Source organism: Galdieria sulphuraria, assembly GCF_000341285.1.
Source record: "Galdieria sulphuraria unplaced genomic scaffold scaf_7, whole genome shotgun sequence".
In the NCBI taxonomy this organism is placed as follows: Eukaryota; Rhodophyta; class Bangiophyceae; order Galdieriales; family Galdieriaceae; genus Galdieria; species Galdieria sulphuraria.
Genome location: NW_005178468.1, coordinates 246,272 through 267,180, shown reverse-complemented (window position 1 = coordinate 267,180; position 20,909 = coordinate 246,272). Strand labels below are relative to the sequence as shown.

Genomic DNA, 20,909 nt, shown 5'->3' with positions numbered 1-20,909 from the left:
CCAACTCATTTTCCCCCATGGCAATTTCTAAATCACAATTGACCCCCAATTTTCTTCCACTTCCAATTGGCCCCTTCTTTCCTCCATCAACACTCCCCCATGACAATTTTCAAACCAAAGATGCACTACCATCCTTTACCCGCAATCGACCATCTCATTCCCCCATACATATTCTCTCATCAATTGGCAATTTACCAGATGCAATTCTTTGTTTTTTTTCAGTTCGTTCATTATTTTTTTGCGCCATCTTACTTAATCACATTAGATACATTTATTTCTTTGAATAAAAAACTTTTATTTCTATACATACTACGACTATGTCCTCTTTTTTTATAGGTTGGTTTTCACTTTCGATGTTATTAATTTTTGAAGAACAGACTTTACGTTTATTGTGTGTATATATTTTTTTGTCAAGGTCGCTATCAAATTTTGCTGATCGTTTTATTTTTGTTGTGTATCTTTTTAGTAAATGCTTTGAAACTAATTTAAAAATTATTTATTTTTGTCAATTTAGTGGATAATGCACAAATATAGTCTTTAAAATTAATTCTTTTTTTGCTTTGTTGAGTTTTTTGTGTTTATATAATATTTACTTTGAACATTTAATTGTAACAGTTAAAAATTAAGTCAATCATAAAATTTTTTAATAATGTTTTCAATGTTTCAATTAATTATATTAAATTGTCATTATATTTTCTTTAGTAATCTTATAAGAAGATTATTTTAGAGTAAAAATGTATTATGAAAGCATGGAAACATTATGTAGACAGCATGTAATTGAACTTTCTACTACTACTATCTCATAAAATATAACTGAAGTTCAAATTTCATTCTTTTGCTTCTCGAATTGGAATTTTTCAAACACTCTTCCTGTATGGATTCTCCCAAGATTTTCAATTCACACTCAGTCCTCTTTGCACACTGTCCTCAATTTCAAATGCCCCCATTTCTAATTTACCCATTCTTCCCCGCATCCATAATGACAATTTTCAAATCAACCCAATCGCCTTTGGGTTGCCCCCTCTTCAATTTCCTTGCACTCTTTTCCCCACTCAATTTCCCCCATCGCAATTTCCCACTCTTTCCCATTTCCAATTAACCCATTCTTTCCCACCTCACACCCATAATGACAACTTTCAAATCAAAATTGCGCGGGCCCATTCCAAATCGGCCACTCTTTTCAAATTGCCCATCTTTCCCATTAGCAGAAAAATCAGTAAAAAGTGTGTATATTGGTGCTCAACTTATTATGCAAAATCAGACCCAATAGCAACAACAAAATTTTCATTCTACATTATACCAATATGATTCAATATTGGGTCAATTCTGGAAACAATGGATTCAAACGAGTTAAGGTCAACGATCTGTTTAGAGTTTGAAAGTGAGTTGCAACTATCAGGAAGGAATTTCGGGATTTTCTCTCGTTATGATTCTTGCAAAGCAAACTATCAACTAGATTGTCCTCTGTGTATTTAAACGAAAGAATACTAGTACTCGTTGGTATTTCGTCTGCCGAGTCTACTTGGGTAAATTCTTCCAATAGATCCATACAATCGTGAAGCAATCGGTATTAAATAAACTATCAAGGGTATATAAATACTATATGAACCAAAGTCTAGGGTATAACGACCCTTCTTATGGGACAGAGAGGTTTCGAGTGTCACGATAAAAGACCTTCATGAGCTAAAGAACTCATAATAGACGGACAACCCAGTGTGGTTCAAGTAACCCATTTCATTCTATTAGCACTATCCAATAAATATTCAGCTTGAGAATGCAAAATGAAACTACTCCTATTTATATCACTTACCTGGTATGTGTATCTTTTTCAATGGTTAAAACTTGTCTTTGACTCGCAAATCAACAATCTGTCTAAAGTGAATTCTTAAATCATCTTTTTAAATAGAATTGTCCTGCTACTATTCCTCAGATGCTGGAATCAGTCAATTTTACAAATCCGAGTGCAATTATTTGTCAGTTGATAAATAAATAGGCTAGTATGACACAAAGCAATGAATCATTCAATCAATGAATCAACACAAGCCAAACTCAATTCTTCTATCAAAAAGATGACAAAGAGTCTGTTGTGCAAATGACCATGACCCACTGAAAGCTGTACCAGATGATCAACTTGATTTTGTAATAGCTTGACATAACAAAGATAAGAGACAACTTTTTTCACCAAAAAAAGTAAACGAACATAACCATGTATCTCAGCAAGACTTGAAGTACTATCGATCTAAGGTTATGATCAAAGTACTTCTTCCTCAATCTTTTCAAGTTATCATGTGGATTCAAATCTTTCAAACAACATAAAACCGAATGTCTGCTTTCTTCTATTTCAAATAGGAATGATCTCTAAGGTTGCCGAGCATACAGTTCCTTCCAATACAGTTGAATTGCCTCGTATGCCTATGATTCTGTAGTTAACTGCGACATTATGCATGTCCCATTATCAAATCGATCTTTGATGGGACAGATTAGAGTCAAGTGAATTCTATCAAAACTATACAATTCATAGCCATAAAACTTGATAGTCTCAACGATACCAAGGCTTTTAGAAAATAAGTTACATGATTTGCTGTGTGATAAACAGTGAAAAAAAAGTTAAGGGTAAATTCAAATAGCATATAATAGGTACTCTTCAAATACAGTATTTATAAGAAAATATGAATTCATATGAACAAGGTCAAGTCGTTCTATTTGACACCAAGTTCAATACAAAAGTAGCCAAGGTAGATTGAAGTCCCTCTCTCGACAACTCCAAATTGAGCTTGTAACTAGGCATAACTGATATGATAAATACCAAACGTACTCTATTTATGACCGACTCGTTCGATTCTATCTACAAGGCGTAGTGAACAAGAGAATGAATGATGCTTAAAGAAACAATACGCAACTCTTTATCCGATGACATTGTTCTGATTCTATCAAGCAAAACACTCAGCTTATTCTCTTTTTTAATAGCTGATTGCCTATTTTGTAAAATTACTTGTTTCCACTCAATTCAGTTCAAACTCGATTCAACATAGCCAAAACCTAATCTCTTGAAATCAGTTGAATTCAAACTGATTCCTGGACACTAGCTCATATTCCTATTGTCTCTAGTCTTGTTGATTAGATAGAAAAATATATCCCTTCCAAAATTGAGAGATATATTGAATTCACAACATAGCGAAAGAGAGTGGTCGTAAAACACTATTCACAATTCTAAATAAATGACGAACTATAGAAGAAATACTATGTTAACGACTCTTCGAGAACAATGGTGTAGTGAGAAGTGTTGTCCTATCTCCTTTAAGAGTTGCTGTTATTGTTGTCGTCAAGTGTGGAAATCAGATAGTAAATTCTGCTTTTATAATCATCTCTGCCTGTTTATACCAAGACCTCAATAATTATTGCAATGAAATAAATACAAGCAACTTTTTTCCGGTCAAGTTGTTGATTGACATAAGATTGATTGATTAGTTCGAATCTAAAACCATTCGTCGAGTATGATGAGGAGTGATATCCTTCTTCATGGAATACTAGTATCAAGATCGAGTTGAATCATAAACTTGATATTGTTCTTCCTATTAAGGTTGTTGCACAAACTTTCCAAACCAGTAAAGAAAGTTACAACTATATAGAGAATAATATCTACAAAGATGCAAATAATGATTCTGCAAGTAAGATTGTATATTCCTTGCTTTATTCTACAATTTGCCTTTTCGAATAGAAATTTGATTGGCTTCTATCAGTGAAGATTGTATGATATTCATTTTAGATAAAAAAAAGGAAGAAGAAGAATAAAGTCCGTGTGAAAAGAATAAAGAATGCCTTAGTAATCAGGTCCTTGAAGCATTGGGCAATTTGTAACGATTAGATATGCCATGAAATAACATACATTAAACAAATTGTTTCAACAGCCTACTTCTTACTTTATGTTATTCAAATACAGGTCATGCATATCAGTAGAATGGGTAAACAAAACAAAGTACCATAAACATTCTACTGTTACAAGTAGGAGGTGCTGGTAGTGAATACTTTTTCTACTTATGACGACCAGAATATCGTTGATGTTTCTAGTGAGAATCGAAGTCAAGACTTTTGGCTCATAACACTATCTCTGTAGTCTATTGAACTAGGAAGCCATTTCTTTCTTTTTCCACCTTATATCTTTCATCATCTATTTTCTTCCAAAGCAAATTGGTGTATTTTTTGTTTAGCGAGTTGTATAAAAGTTGAAATGAAAGGAATCATTTTCTTTATCTTTTACTATATAACATATAAACATGAAAAAAGAGATTCAATAGCTTGTATCAGCAAGGTTACTTTGCTTCATTTTGCAGCTCCTTTGTGACCAATCGTCTGCAATCTAGTTGAGTCTTCTTCTAAATCAAATGATTCTGTAGTATATGAATAGTATAGTTTATCGATGTGATACTTCATTTCAATTAAAGTTCAGTTTTTAGTGTTCAGTAATTGCAACTTTCTTGAAAAGACAAGATAACAAGATGATGACTACTCTCCGACCAGTCAATAGAAACAAGCAATAGACTTTTAACACAGTATCTTTATCAAAAAAAAATAATGATTCTATGACGCAAGTTGAGCTTGGTGCCAAGGCAGTGAAGCGAGAACGCTCTCACCAATACTCATAGGAATCAGTGAATTCAAACAAAGTTTAATTGAATTCCGTACAGATACAAGAATAGTGGATGCTGATTGATCTATGCTCATCAATAGTAACATATTCTCAATATTCTAGAAACACATTGTCATTCAATATGAAAGTCAATCCACAAATGTACCTTAATTGAATTATGGACAACGGCTTACCCTAATAGTGCACACAGCATACAAATATCAAGGGAAACATTGATGCTTTGCTGCAATTCGGATTCTCACCCTGTGATTCTCGAATGAATTGATCTTCGACTTGATTTTAGGTAATCCAAATAATAGTCTGTAAATCATCCTTTTAGAGTAAAGACTAAATTATTTTAGACAATTCAAGATAATCTTCAACAATTCGACGCTGAATCAAGCATATAGGGTACCTAAGGACCACATAAAACACTGCTTCGGATATAAAGACTCTGTACATACAACAGCAAGATTTCAAGTGGAAAGGTACAAAGTCTTTATCAACTCGACAACTAGCAGTCAATAAAGTATCATTTCTACCTTAAGGAAGCCATCTTATACAAACACCATCTAACAGAAACTCTATTGGATAACCCAATGTCCACATAATGACAATTCAACCAACTCTCTCGTAGATACCCCCTAAAAGATAACAACGTATATTAGTCTTGCTATCAAACAATTGGTTTTGAATGAAAACGTTGATTCAACTTTTGTATGCATCGAATTGTGCCGTTATCTTGTCTAACACATTGATTCCATTCATTACTAGGGCTATATTTCAATAGCCAACTTTGAACGTTTCTAACAATCAACGCATTTAGATGCGAATACTTGAAAAAAGATTGACATCTGATTCTTGTCTGCAAAGTGACTATAGCGTACCCAGTGATGCTTGGTTGGAACGAAATAGTATAACTAAAAGCACTTCAAAACAAGTAGTAATCAAATTGAATCAAGTACAGGTTAACGTAGTTATATCTGAACAAACAACAAGTTAATGTCAAAATATATAAACTAGTAGTAACATATTCGTGGCGCTGCAAAGATATAATGCGATTCATCGCTTGAGTCGATTCGTGAAGCTATCTAGGATGAAACGATCAAGAAAAGAGTATCCAGTATCGCAAATAAAGTGCAAGTATCGCGGAGGAATAATTGGGCATTCTGCTACTACTAAGTTTTTTTCAAACCAAGTATTCATTTAGCTAAGCCTCTGTATCCTTAGTAATGATAATAATACTAGTGCTATATGGCAAATCGTTTTTCTCGGGATAAGGACTAAATGAGTTCGATAAATTCAGTATAATCTCTAAGAATTCAAAAGTTGAATCAACCATAGAGGACATTTTTCGAACTTATGAAACAGAATTTCATCTTGATGAGATATTCGACTAGTAATCAATCAATAACTAATTCTTACACAAAAAGTCATCTTAAATGAGCAGTATCAAAAGATATCTTACTTTCTTTCCACTGAACAGTAAATCATTGAATTCAGCATACGATTCAAGTAATACAAAACAGTAACCAGTTTCTAAATACGTTGAGAAGAAAGAAATCAAATAGACCTTTTCTTATGTATCTACTAGAATAATTGTGCCATATCCCGTTGAGATTTAACTAGAAGTGGTAAGATTCAGAGTACTCTAAAGCAAGTGATTATTACTTCCTTCAATACAGTTGTAACCAGAATTGTTTCGGATATCACTCTGAAATAAGATTCAAATTCAACTCATCAATAGAAACAAGGTATTGGTACGGCATAAATACATTGTCATTTATCACTTGAATCAATTGTGGTAATAGTCCAAGATAAAGAGGTGGATGAAAACCACCAAAGGTTGCGAAAGGGTTCAAACATCAAAGGATATACGAAAGGATCCTGAAATTAGAACATATGACTATTAGTTTGTGTTTTGCTGCTACTTGTGTAAAAATCACAGAGTTGATTTTGCTTGCTTTTTGTGAGGATCAACCTCAAAATCTGTACATCATATGTCTGATATTCTAAATCATGAAACCAGGGAAGCATTCATTTAACTTCTTTTCCTTGAATTTTTTTCGACTGACCTTTCTATATTCTTTCACTGAAAAGTATATACTATGTAAAACATAAATTTTTGTCTTTTTTATAACAATTCATAAGAATAAGGGAAACCAACCAGTAGGTCGTACTAGGACAAGTTCAATTTCTATTCCCAATAGATAGTTTGTACAGAACTTTGACTGCAATCTAGTTGATTTTTTCTTTGACTTTACATCATACCTCAGTCTTCGAATACTACTTTCTATCATCTTCATCCCTTTTCTTGTACAATGAGCATTCAACTGTTTTTACAACATATTACAACTCTAAAAAACAAGATCTTCACCATTCTACAATTACGCCAATAAAGAAGAGAAAAAACGAAATAGAGATATTATCTTATCCTTATTAACTAGATGACTACTTCATATGAAGCTGGTCTTAGGGTCGAACAAGTAAGATGGAAATATTCTGGAGCACGAATAATCGTAAGATGGTTTCGACATAAGAACAATACAATATATCAAGATAAATTAGTAGCAGATTCTACATCACAGAAAACAGTATGTTGTGCACTTTCATGATGCTGCAAGTTCACTTGTCAAAGATTACTTGTTTCAACTGACGAAATTGTCTCGAATTGATCACTTGGAGTATCAATTGCCCATCCCTCCAGATGCAATGCAACTATCACGGGACAAAGAGATTCTTTGTGATCGGGATTTCCAATGAAAAAAGCTTCTGAAAGGTTGTACGTCGACGTTTTCGGAAAAGAAATGACGACTAGTCGCTTCATCATACTATCATGAGTTAACAAATAAGTTCGTTTCAAGAATCAAAAGATAAAGATTAGTCTCAAACAGGTACAAGAAAAATCGAAAATCGACGAAGAAAGCAACTCGATGCTCTATTTGTTGTTCAAAATCAGAACCGTATGTAGTTCTACCGACAGCAAGGTACAAGAATAGTCTGTAAGTGTGCAAATGATGCCCTTTTATTTTGTAAACTCAACAATGCAATTTTCCTGTATGGTAAAAAATAGGTCAAATTCGTACTTTTATGACGAAAACTATTATTAATATTCCATGTACTACTAACCAATAAACTATAACTTTGTCTTATTATTGTTGTTGTTGTTGTCTGTTTACAATTCCAAGTAAATAAAACAGTTGCAATTCTCCAGTCAAGCCAACAACGAAGAAAACAGTAAAAGATAGAAACACAAGTCATTCTCTTTGTAGAATTGATGACTCTGCCATACTGTACTAGGATCGGGCCTTTATTTGTTGTTGTTGCTGTTCTGGTTGAATTTCAAGTAGTGGCGAATGGTTTGATTTTGCTGTGATAGTCGAAAAATGTTTTGGGTTCATGTCACTGTGCAAACCAAATTGTTCGCCTGCGTATGCTTTATAGGCATTATCTACCAAAAGTTGGACTTTATTTTCAGAGTCGAACCAAAAACTCCAGTCGGACACGATGACATCAATGTATGCACTCGTGTAACATTGTTGAAGTTCTCCCAATCCTTCATGAGCTTCTTTCAGAGCTACTTTGTATACTATCCAAACGCAACCTGTTTGCACAAAATGTCGTGTCTCATTTTCACCTTTTTGACAGCTACAACTACCACTACTTTCAACAGCATGACTTTCAGTGTGTTGGGAAAAAACAGATCGGCAGCACTCTTGACAAGGCAAGTAACGTTTCACACAAGTCTCCTTGTTTCCCATTCATACCTTCCTACTACTGCTACCCTCCGTTCCAACTATATTAGAAACCAAAGACGATTTGCAATAGATGCCTTTCGAAACACTATCAATACTAGTTCCAACACTATCACTCTTACTACTCACATGTTGTTTTAGACATATTTCACCCTCGGTAAACCCAGTAATTCATAAAAACAAAAACGTTTCTCAAAACGGACTATAGCTACAGTCGCCATCGTCACAACCTTTTACCCAGGTGGACGCAACCAAGACTTTCAGCAGTGCCAATTTTCCTTGCCTTATTTCATGGTTCCCAACAATGTGAGTATATTTTGAATTGAAAACATTTTTTCTTGCTTTCAAAAAGCCAGTTTATTCAGCTTTCGTTTTCAAAAACTGTCAAACCTCGTGGGTGTCGTTTTCTAAGGCCTCACAAATAATATTTCAAAAGACATCAATCATTAAAAATGTGCAATGATGGACTCAAAACATTCCTATGCTATCCTGAAAATGAATGGGTTTTACAAAAAGTGCAAATATCGTTTACACTTTAAAACCTGTTGCAGAGTTACAGACCGAGTTTTCTATATTGAAAAGAGTCATATAAACGACAAAGAAAACTACCATAAGGAATACAACTCTTTATACTGACAAAACACTCAACTGAGAGGCTGACCGGTTTCTTGTTCTTGTAGAATACCGTGGAAATATTAACCCAAAGACTGATTCTTAACAATCGACTACAAGACTTTCAATTGCTAATAAATACGCAAAACTGCTCTAACAATGATCAGTAAAACTAAATCTAAATGGACTTGCGAGACAACTCATTGAGTAATCTACTAAGACTCAACCACAGCTTAAATGTCTTTGCTCTTTTCTTGACAACACAGCTCTCAAATTTCCATAAAATACCAGTAGTGATTCTCCTTGTTTCCCTTTCACACAGGCTACTAATGCTACCCTCCTCTCTATCTATATATCCTTGACTATTGACAACTCTAACCAGATGGCTTCCAGAAACATCAAAGGCGACAGTTTCACCTTTATTACTCTCACAACCTACATAGCTTTTTGGAATAATATCACCCTTCTACACTTTTACTTTCATAAAGAGAAAATAGTCCTTCAAAAAAAAGGGTCCAATCAGTAGCAGCTACAACTACCAGTGTCACAATTTTTACCAAGGAAACACAACCCTAGGTTTTCAATCCTGCCTTTTTCCTTTTATCTCCTAGTTACAACAGCTTGAACATATTATGAAATCAAAACATTTTTTCTCAAACTGAACAAACCCACTTTCTTTGAAAGCACGACTCTATGTCACCTATCTCATTCAAAATTTTCCCAGAAAAACCATAATTTGACAGTGTCCTTAGCACATTCTTTAATCCCATGTCCTTTAGTTTCTTGCAGTTTTTGTGTTTCATTTATCAACCTGTTGCTTTATTCCTTTTTTTCCTTTTTCAAACTTCACTTCTAGCAATAAACTAAATTTTTCCCTTTCTCGTAGCTCAATTCATGCATTTTATCTTCCTGTAACGTTTTACTTGTTTTTCTTTATGATCATCAGTTTCATTTGTTTCTAGTTTTACTACTTCGTTGCTCAAGTTTTTTTGTCTTCTTTTAGTGGTAGAATTTCCAGGCTTTGTTTTTTGTTCTCTTTATTTTGACTTGGTTTATTTGCCAATTCTGCATCTATGTTCAATTAGAATTGGCATTTATGGGCAGTAACGAATATTTGAATTGAGAAATTAGACAATGCTAGCATGATTTGCAATACAATTTTGGTTGGACGTTTTCTGGCTCTTTAGAATATTTGGCAATCTATCTATCTCTAGTCAAAGTCTGAATCAAACGCGTCGTCAACTTGTTACTAACAGTCCTCATTATGTAATAATGGACTTTGTCGGAAATGCCAGTCTATGAACAACCCAAAAAAACAGCAATCAAAAAAATCATGACAAATGGGCAGAATGGTCTTGCGTTTTTTGCGATCGCAGAGCTACAATCTGCCTCTTTAAAAAGAGTCTCTTATAAGACGAAAAGTATATATATATATATATATATATTGTGTGTGTGTGTGTGTGTGAAAAGTATCAAAAGTGCAATAAACATAGGATCTATTGCAGAATCTGGTTAGATTCCTGCAAAACTACATGAAAATATCAACTCAAAGGCTGATTCTCAACAACAGCCTACAGGACAAGATTCTGTGCTGCAACTATAAAAGTAAAAATATCCTGAAACAGCACTCAACAAGGATATGCTCATTTACAAGACAGTTAGAAGTCCATGTCCTTCGCCTTTGCTTTCTCCTCGAAACACAAATAGCTTATTTACATAGAATACCAGAATTTAGAGAGTTCTTGTATATAGAGTATATAAACGTAACAGAGTTATTCAATGTTGGACAATGCAAAAGGCACTACAAGTTATGTGGAGCTTAAATTCCACAAGGCATCGTTGGACTATTGCAACATAATTCACAGCTTGAAAGATATTCAAAGAGAAACTTGAATGATGAAACTTCATTTGTACAACTTAAACCAAATCCTCACTGGAATTTGAGTAGCTAAAAGTTTCATAATCAAGCGTGAACTGGGTCCAAAAAAGTTCTCAGCATTGGATCTTTCCACAAAGTATCACGTATTGTTGAGTGTAAACTTTGCTTCTTTTACAAGTGGTATAGTTTCTTGTATACCTGATGAGTTTCTACAGAAAGCCTCCCTTTTAAAAAATATTCAGCTATTGAGACAATGTTTAGCCTAACTAAAACCAATCTCATTATAACCACGTTACAAGAAGAGAATATTAGTGTCTTAGGAAAGTTGTTGTCAACTTGCAAGTGTGACACCAAAGCTGACGAATATGGTTAGATTTAACTAAACCAAACTATGTGATGAGAATAATAACAACGCGTTGCGAGAATTAGCGCTGATTTGTTGTCCATTTGTGAGTTTCGTTTATTCCAACAAAGTCAACGAGAGTTTCTCTAAAATACAAAATAGTCGAGGTCGAATTTGAACTCAAAACACTTTGTTCCCTTGCAATATTAGCACTTTGGTGGAAACCCCTTTTCGGTTATGGTTTCAAAGGAGAAGAAAGGCTGTACTCATTGCTAATAGTCGAATGGTGTATTGTGGGTTGGTTGACTTTAAGAAACTGATGAAACGGCGTGATTACTTGCGTTTCTACGGACAAATAGATAATTTAGTAACGATAAAGTGGATTGACTAGATAAAGTTACAACAACCTCCTGAATCTATTACTGTGCAAAAGTCACATGAGAGTTCCGGCTGTTAGAACCGTGGAAGTTGTGACAATATTCTCTTGCACGGTATGTTAAAAAGGCGACGCATTTTTCCTCCATTTTAAAAACTTTTTTTCACTCATAGTTGTTGTCTGACAAAAACCAAGTTCTTGCCAAACAGCACAGTAACTTTGCCGGTCATTGTAATAAATAATGAGTAAAAAAAATTCTTCAAAATGAAGATTGGGTTCGAACTTTATGAATCCTTGCTTTTGCTACAACAAGATGATAAACTACAAAAAGCTGAATGTTGAATGTCTCCAGAATCTTGATACAAAGCTTGGTATATATACAATCAAATAGATGAAAAATGATAAATATTATTCCTCTCTGTATTGGTTTCTTTAAGAATGTTTTCCTTGTTGAGAAATTTCAAAGATGCCTGAAACAAATTATGTTCCCCTGTGATAGCAATTGAAGAAGACAAAAATTTTTGGAATAAGAAAACCTCACTAGAATAATATCTCAAAGCATAGTATGCCTGATAGATACAAGACTGGAGAAGTTTTACAAGTCATCTAATATTCTTCTAAAAAACCCTCCCGAATTAGATTGAGGGGGTAAATATTGACTATTATTAGGATCGTAACCATATGGGTCTTGAACAACATAAACGGCATCATTATAATCGGGTACTGGCTGAACATAAGAAGGATTGGGTCGATATGGGTCATATGAATAGTTTTCTTGATAAGGATATTCATTAGGAAACCCTGAAGGATTGACTGGCCTATTCAATGGAGCTGCATACTGTGCGTTTTGAGTATAACTTTGAGCATATCCATCCGCTACCAAAGAACTGTTTACTGTTACTGCACCATCGTGATTTCTGCCAGCCGCTATCAAATTTTGATACAGGAAAGCATCCCTGTCAGGACAGAAAATAGCTCTTTCTGTATGTACTTCTAAGCCAAGTTCCGCCAGTTTGTTATCGACTTGGTTGTTCACTGGATATCGCAACCAATCTCTACCCAGCTCAACGGGTATATGAAAAACTCCCAAAATATAGCAAGCCCTGCCAAATAACAAAGGATGACTTTGACGTAACATAGCCACAGAAACTGCCTCCTCTTCGCCAATTATCTCCACAATATCTCCTTGTTCTGTCTCCAGCTGCTGACCTGGGGTGAGTAGACTGTTATAAGGGCAGTCAAATTCAACCTCTTCACCGTCATCTAAAAAAAACCTCTGTCCCTTATGAACCCTTCTAGCAGAAAAGGGTAAAGTTGCCCAAAAGCGTGGGCTTCCGTGACGCTGTTCTAAGACCCTGATGATTCGTCTGACCATAATACTAAAATGAAGCTTTTCCAATTTCGTTTGACGAATGACGTAAGAAGCCACAAACTTCAAACTGCTTTCTTTATCTATTGAAAAACTATTGTATTCTTAGAAACTATTTGTTTGGCAAGCACTTTAGAAAATTTTTTGACGAATGCTTAAGACACTCTTGTGCCTGCAGTCTATTTGATAGATTGACTAGGAATCGTTGCTATCTGGTTTATTAGAAAGAAGAAAGTACTCTATTCTTTCTCAATGTCTGTTGACATAGAGTAACAAACCTTTTCTGAGTTGGCCTTTTTACCGAAACCAGTACTTTCGCTTGTTAAGTTTTTAACTTTACTCATTGCCCTGTTGAGGTCTTAAAGGAGATGCCTTCTTCCACCATCTGGTAAAGAACTAATAAGTTGGTTTTCTAAGACGAGGTTTCACCGACTAGTTGACACTAACTGGGTGAACTTGACAAACCAAGGAGTTTTTTGTGATTTTGAACAATCACACGACGTATCCAACGGTCTATCACACAATTTCGTTAACCAGTAATTAGCGCTTAAGAAAGAATATTTTTCTCGAATGAGTGAGTGGAAAGAGCTTGTCAATCTAATTTCTTTTGTTATACGAGCCTGGATCCCTGTTTACCTCACTTTGGTGAACCAGTATCTAAACTGACACAGTGATATTTTTTAAAAGCCTCTCAAAGAGCTCCACGTTGAAACGACTCTAAATGAAATACGTTGTCAACATTTGTAAAAGGTAACGCTTGTTTTATTTCGAGCAATTGTTTGCGTCAAATAGAAAGTTTCTTTCAACGGAGTTTGGACTATCTGCAGCTTTTCACAAATAGGACATGAAACCTTTACAACTCTGGATGCTTAAAAGATCCGAGCAACTAACTAGCATGCTCATGTATGCTAAGAAGACCACGCTGAAGATTTGAAAGGAACAGAAACCATCCAAATTTCACAAAATGTTTTCTACAAAAAACACGGCAAAATCAGTATCGACCCCGACGGGACTTGAACCCGCAATCTCCAGATATCTCCCTGTTTCAAAACCGAAGTCTGGCGCCTTATCCGTTAGGCCACGGGATCTAGTCACAGAAAAAGTATTTTTGAAGTTATAAAATATGATAATGACCTTACGCGGGTAAATTTGAAAAGACACGTTGGCAATTCAAACTTTTCCATTTGCAACGAATCAATCCTAATCATCAGGGCTTGATAGGTCTTGGACCAGAACTCATGTCCGAAGAAGAAGTAAAGGAGGCATTAAAACTTAAGCTCAGTGATCGTCTGTCCCATAATTTATGGAAGGTACGAGAGCAAAGCTATAAAGATTTGGCTTCTTTACTTCAAAAACTTTCAATCGACGAAAGCGCACGTTTTGAAGAGTACCAAGGTTGTCTTGTAAAACTTGCTAAAGATGCCAACGCTGCAGCACAGCTTTCAGGACTGGAAGCTATTATTGTCTTCGCAGAAAGAGCTCCTTCTGTTATGGTTAGTTAAACAAGCTCAATGTTTCGAATGCTAGAATCACCGGCAACTAGGTAAAAAAATGTGCAGCAGAAGTTTGCAAAGCTGTGGCAGACAAAGCGTTTACCGGAAGACCAACCAACAAGCAAAGAGGACATGAAGCATTTCTAGCATTTGTTTATGCTGAGGCTGGAGAACAAGCAGTAGAGGGCATCGCCACTGGTTTCAACCATAAGACGCCAAAGGTGGTCTCTGCTTGCGTAGATTCAGTTAGGGAAGCTGTAGACATTTTTGGTATTAACGCAATCAATGTCAAATTTGTCGCGAAACTGCTCCCACCTCTTATGGAACACAGTAATGCAGATGTTAGAAATGCTACGAAAGCCTTGATTGTCGAAATGTATAAGTGGCTTGGTGAAGCAATAAAACCTATTACTGAAAGCTTCAAGGAAGTGACTAAACGAGAATTGGAAGCTACATTTGATGAATGGAAAGGAGAAAAGCCTCGTCCGAAGCGTCTTACAAAGAGCAAAGAAGAGAAAGGAGAAGATATGAATCAGGATGGTTCAACGGAATATGAAGAAAAAGATGGCAATGAAGAGGAAGTCGAACAATCCACTGACAATGTACTAGATTTGGCACCAGAAATTGATTTGCTTGCAAAAATTTCACACATGAAATACGAAATAGATGAAGGCAACAAAGTTGATTTCTATGGTGCATTGAATTGTAAAAAGTGGTCAGTAAAGAAGCAAGTTCTGGATGACGTTAGTTCCAACTGTGAAGGAAAGAAGATCATCAATGGCGACTTCACTCCCCTTGTAAAGGAATTGAAAAGAATTCTTGCCAAAGAAGTGAATGTGAATGTAACTGCGGCAGCCTCAAGATGTGCTGAAAGTCTTGCAATTGGCTTGCGAGAAAATTTTACAACTTATAGCAGACTTATTATTGCAGAGTTGCTATCAAGATTAAAGGAAAAGAACAAGGTCCTAGTGGATGCAATTATGTCTACATTGAAGACTCTTTTCTGTAAAAAGTGTATTCAACTTGTAGACATTAAGGAAGAAATATCGACTGCTGTGTCGAATAAGGTTCCTACAGCACGAGCACTGGCTCTGCAGTGGATTGACAGTTGTCTACGTTCCAATATTTTTCCTGGTTCATCTTTTAAAAGTAATGCAAAAGATCTAGCATCATTGTTTATCAAAGCAAGTGAAGATTCGACTCCTGAAGTGCGAGACGCTGCTCTATCTTGTTTGGCTGCTTTAACATGCTTAGTGGGAGAAAATGCTTTATCTTCTTTTATAGACTCTCTGGACACCATACGAAAAGAAAAACTTCAACATTATGTTTCGGAAGTACCTGCATTACGAGGATCAGTCAATAAATCTAGAGATGTGGTGACATCGAAAGAACATCAACGTGAAAGTCATACTGCCTCTACTTCAAGAACGGTCAAACGACGAGATGACAAACGAATGTCACTGCAGAGCACAAGACCAAGGCTTGCATCCAAGACGAAACGTCACTCTGTGGCAATATCTTCAGGTTCTTCGAACTCCTCCAAGCCTTCAAAGCCCCCAAAATCAACATCATCGACTCCAACTGCAACGAAGAATATTGCGTCAGCTTCTACTCAAGAACTTTCTGTAGCCAAGCCACAGTCATCGGCCGTATATAGTGAACAACAAGAATCTCAACTCAGTGAAGAAGAGCTTGAGGTTAACGCGAAACAGCTTTTTCCAAACATTCCCATCTCAAACTTCTCAAGTAGTGACTTTAAAGAGAGAGTGGCGGGTACAGAAGAACTTAAGAATGCAGTTCCTGAACTATTTCGTAGTGCTACTGATGTCAATCATGTCGCAAAAGTTATCTGCGCTGTGTTATCAAAAAATGGGGGACTGAAAGATTCCAATGCTATTGTCGTTCGCAACAAACTAGAAATCTTGAAGATTGTGTGCCAGTTCTGTGATAACATTCAACCAGAGCTCCTAAAAGAGTTTGGTATTAATTCTGTTGAAAAGCTGGGTGATCTCAAATTTTCATCATTAGCAACTGATTTCCTCTTAGAAGCAGCCGAAATTGTGATGCCAATTACTGTCGCTCACATTTATGTATCAAAGGCTTTAAAGGATGCGAAGAATCCCAAGTTAGTAGCCAACATCATTTCTTTCTTGGAGAAGTTAGTTTTAGAATTTAATGTTGAGACAACCCCGAAGGATATCATATTGTCTTTCCTTCCATCGTTATTTGAGAATTCATCTCCACTCGTTCGCTCTGGTGCAACCAAACTTGCTGCAGTCCTTCAATCCAAGTTTCCAAACTCATCTATCCGTACTGCATTAGAACAGCATGGGGTAAAGTCGCAATTGATTGCGAACATTGAAGGTGAATTATCTAAACTACCAAAGGACTCTGAAGTTGCCAAGAGATCAATACGTTCCAATGTCAAGATAGATTTCATTCATTCTGTAGAAAATAATCTTGGTTCATCTTTTTCCGAAAAGACTTGTAAAACTGATATTACTTCAAAAGTGACTTCAAAGCTTGTAAATGAACTTGGTGATAAAAACTGGAAGATAAGACAGGAAGCTCTAAGCAGCGTCGAAAGTATACTTCGAGATGCAAGATTTTCTATCGAACCAAATGTGAATATGGAACTGGTAAATGCACTTAAAAGTAGAATAAGTGATACAAATAGAAACCTTGCAGCATTTGGATTGAGTGTACTGGAAAAACTGCTTTTATCATTGGGAAACTGTGGCTCTAATATAGCAAAGCACATATTGCCTGCTGTTTGCACAATAGGTATCGCTGATAGTAAGAAGAATGTAAGGGAAGCTTCTTTGGCATGCTTGGAACGTTGTAAAACAGAAATGGGTTTGGCTTTTCTGTTGAAGAATTTGCCACCGATTTTGCAACAAGACAATGCGCAACTTCGAAAAGAAATTCTACAGTGGATTCTTCCACATCTCAAATCATGTGAAAACTACAAGTCCTTGGAAGTGACGGAAACTGAAGTTCTTGTCTGGGTCGACTGCGCAACTGTTGGTATACAGAGTAAGACACTTGAAGTTCGTCAGCTTGGAGAGCAGTTACTTGAGTGGGTATCACAACAAGTCGGTGTATCAGTTGTGCAACGTCAAGTCAAAGCCAAATCTGAAAACCTACTGACGCAAGTGAAGCCAATTTTGGAAAGGCTAGAGAATGGATTATCAGAGTCAGAGTCAACTCAATCCAAGTCTCAAAGCTCTGGAAGTTCTCGAGAACGTGCTCTGAGGAGACCTCAATCTACTGTTGTGACTACTAGTATGAAACGAAATTTGGGAGTTCAGAAAAGTTCCAATAGCATTGGTAAGATTCGAGAGAATACTGTAGGCGGAACTCCGAAGAAGCGAACAACTTCTGAAAAGTCAAAGGAGTGTGTTTTGAAAAGGAATGATGGACGAAAAAACCGAGAGAGTAGAGCACCCAAGAGGAAGCCTGGTGCAGCGTTTGACACATTTTCAACAATTATTATTGAGTCAGTTCATAATGAACTAAAGGAAATTGTATCTGCATCGCTGTTTTCCAAGATGAGCGCACCAAGCTTTAATTTTAAAGAACACTTGGAAGCACTCGAAGAGTTGAACTCTGCCATATCTGATGACGAAATGGCAGCCTTGGATAATGAAGACATATTATTCCGGTGGGTTGCTTTGCGCGTTAATGATGAAGGAAGCTCGTCTAGTATGTTAAAAGCTTTGGAATTCATTGCAAACCTTTGTTCTATCCTCGAGCGACATGAGTTTTACATTTCAGATTATGAAGCAAGTTTTCTTTTACCTGTATTGTGTGAAAAGTGAGTATAATGTATTGCCACTTTCTCAACATTTTCACTGACAAAAAACTTTAAGGTTTGGAAGTCTGAAGCCATTGATTCGGAACAACGTGAAACGATCCTATCAATATCTAAAAAAGATATTGTCAAGGGAGAAATTTATCCCTTATCTTATTGACGGTCTCAAGTCCAAGAATCCTCGTTCTAGAATGGAATGCTTGGAAGAAATTTCGATCATTATGGAGGAAATCAACATGGAAGCTTTTCCAATGGAGACAGTTTTTCATTTTGTGGAACACGTTTTTGATAAAGATTCTTCCATCTCCAGACTTGCTCAGACTATTTTGAATAGAATTTATTCTAATGACCCTGGCCAGTTTTGGAAGAGAGTTGGGGATATATCAGAAGGACAACGACACGGACTGGAGGAAAGACTGGGAATGAATCAGTTGAAGACACCGGAGAAGCGCATAAGCAGACAGATTACTGGCAGTTCTCTTCAAAAGCCGAAAATTTCTTCTGCTAATAAACTTTCGTCACGTCAGCGTTCAGAAAACTCTCACGGGACTGTCAATGAAGAAAGGCAAAGTCGAGAATCTCCAAATAATGTTCGTGAATCGATGCAGACATCACTACCTGAACCTAACATTGCTGAATTTAAGCTTGATACGAAGGAAGGCACAAACATTGGGTCTTCTTCTTCAAGAATTCCTGTGATATCAAAGAGTTCCTCGTTTCGACGTGCATCAACTTCAAGCGAAGCAAAAAATTCACCTAATTTTAGCGAGAAAATGAAGTCTACAGAAATGATGGATGCTGTCAAATTGGAACAAGGTCTTGATTCTCCCGTGAACGTTACTATTGCGGATAGTAAAGAATTCACACAAATGGGAAGCCCTCAGAAGAATGAAAACGTCGCCTCCTTGAACGCTCGATATCATCGGAGAAGTAGAAGCAAATCATTTGATGCTTTGACGGGTTTAGAAACGGGTAACAATGAAACAAAAAATGCAATGGACTCAGAACTTTTATCTAATGGAGTTCAAATGGAAGAAAATGTGACAAATCGTTCATCGATATCATCAGATAATGATAAGAGTTTTCCTGTAGCAGCAACAGTATCTTCGAAGATGCGACAAATGGAACCGACGCAAGTAATCGATATGCTTTGTACTAGTGAAACAGATACACAAATCGAAGGTGTTAAAAGTTTTTGTCTTGTTCTTCAGAGTCCTTCTAGTGAAAGTCTTTTTTTGCCAGAGTCTTCTACTATTACTCAAATTTTACTAGACCATATTCGTAATGTCTTTGATTCCTGTGCTGGTGATGAGATGAATATCAGAAAGTTGAAGTATTTTTTGAATGGTTTGATGCAAATCTGCTTGAGAAAAAGTTTTGTTGCTTTGTTGGACCCACAAATTTCCTTATGTTTGCTGGATGAACTACTCACAAGACTATTGTCTACTCAAATACCTTTGTGGAAAGATGGAAGTCAAGTTGTACGGGCATTGAATTTATTGGTACTGAAAATTTTAGAAAACTCAGATAGGACATCGTTGTATAGTGTCTTATTTGAACTTTTAAGTAAGGAAGAAGACTCTATATTGAGAGAAAGTGATAGCAGAAGTGTTGAACAAGCAAAGAAGAAGATTTCTCTGATAGTGAAATGTATCTCGAAACTTTCCAAAACTGGATTTTCGTCAGTTAATGTCGCCATGTTATTGAGAGATATTCATGTATATTTAACCGCGCGTTGTGCCAAGAAAGGTCGAAAACAAAGTATTCAAGGAGACACTGCGAGTGAAAGCTCAGATTCAGGATTTCAAATGGTCACAGTTTTGCTGGGTGATTTGGTGAAGATTCATGGCAGTCAAATATGGGAATTCACCAGTCTTATTCCATTGGAAACGAAACCAGTGTTGAGTCGTCTACTACAAGAGTTTCTAGATGGCAAGACAGCTCCAGTTGAAGGCTTTATGAAGGAAGTTTTACTAGAGTCTCCTACGGAACCTCGAGCACCTCCTGAAACGGTATCTCGTGAAAGTCTCGAAAAGATTTTCGAAAGGATAAGTACGAAAGAACATACAAAGAATGGTCTACGAGAGCTATATGAGTTTCGCCGAATATATCCTGATGTGGACTTGACGCCTTATCTGGACGCGACCAGTTTTGTATTTCGAGAATACATTGAGAAGGGTTTAGAAAGTATTTCATTGGAAGAGCAACACAGGAGAGGAAAGACAACGCAGGAGGAGACTTTCAATGTTTCGCTCTCTCATGATATATATTCGCAGAAGCTAGAAGAACTTAAAGTGTCGTCAAATAACAGCAGTGACAATTGGAAAAGTACTTCCAGTTACCGAGATCGTTTTGCAACTGTCAACTCTCGTGAAGATGATGATTCCTTTCACCGAAGCAATAGTAGAGAAATATCCGTTCATTTGAATTAAAGCTCTTTTTTCGGTTGAAAGTGTTTGTAAATGCCAACTTATCCTTTTCTTTTCATATGAAACGTTCTCGTTTCACAATAAATAAAATAAAGATCGAACAGTATCTTTCTTCTCGTTATCAATTATGCTGACTTGAGTATTTTCATGATTCAGTCATTCTCTAATATAAAAGAAACAGATCTTATGAAGCTCTCTTATGTATTGCAAAT

General features: G+C 36.1%; 4 protein-coding genes and 1 non-coding gene across 6 annotated transcripts; 2 read left to right on the top strand and 3 right to left on the bottom strand.

The window, feature by feature from the left end:
- The first annotated feature begins 300 nt into the window (after positions 1-300).
- On the top strand, positions 301-653 carry Gasu_13010 (uncharacterized protein). Its single transcript, XM_005708095.1, has one exon. The coding sequence runs from the start codon at positions 318-320 to the stop codon at positions 519-521; it is 204 nt and encodes a 67-aa protein (XP_005708152.1). The 5' UTR covers positions 301-317; the 3' UTR covers positions 522-653.
- A 7,046-nt stretch (positions 654-7,699) lies between these two features.
- On the bottom strand, positions 7,700-8,870 carry Gasu_13000 (uncharacterized protein). The gene has a single exon (XM_005708094.1). It carries the CDS (start codon positions 8,386-8,388, stop codon positions 7,924-7,926), a length of 465 nt encoding a protein of 154 aa, XP_005708151.1. The 5' UTR covers positions 8,389-8,870; the 3' UTR covers positions 7,700-7,923.
- Positions 8,871-11,489: 2,619 nt separating this feature from the next.
- Positions 11,490-12,980, bottom strand: Gasu_12990 (urease accessory protein). 2 transcript variants are annotated; one of them, XM_005708092.1, is made up of 1 exon: positions 11,490-12,980. In XM_005708092.1, exon 1 carries the CDS (start codon positions 12,965-12,967, stop codon positions 12,188-12,190), a length of 780 nt encoding a protein of 259 aa, XP_005708149.1. In that variant the 5' UTR covers positions 12,968-12,980; the 3' UTR covers positions 11,490-12,187. The 2 variants fall into 2 exon arrangements, with proteins under 2 accessions (XP_005708149.1, XP_005708150.1); XM_005708093.1 differs by having other exon boundaries at positions 11,861-12,980.
- A 920-nt stretch (positions 12,981-13,900) lies between these two features.
- Gasu_12980 (microtubule organization 1 protein-like protein) lies at positions 13,901-20,806 on the top strand. The gene is made up of 4 exons (XM_005708091.1): positions 13,901-14,063; positions 14,119-14,454; positions 14,505-18,271; positions 18,327-20,806. Exons 1-4 carry the CDS (start codon positions 13,926-13,928, stop codon positions 20,698-20,700), a joined length of 6,615 nt encoding a protein of 2,204 aa, XP_005708148.1. The 5' UTR covers positions 13,901-13,925; the 3' UTR covers positions 20,701-20,806.
- Positions 13,960-14,049, bottom strand: Gasu_nc0010. The gene has a single exon. It is a non-coding gene; the product is annotated as a tRNA-Arg (tRNA).
- Positions 20,807-20,909: the final 103 nt, after the last annotated feature.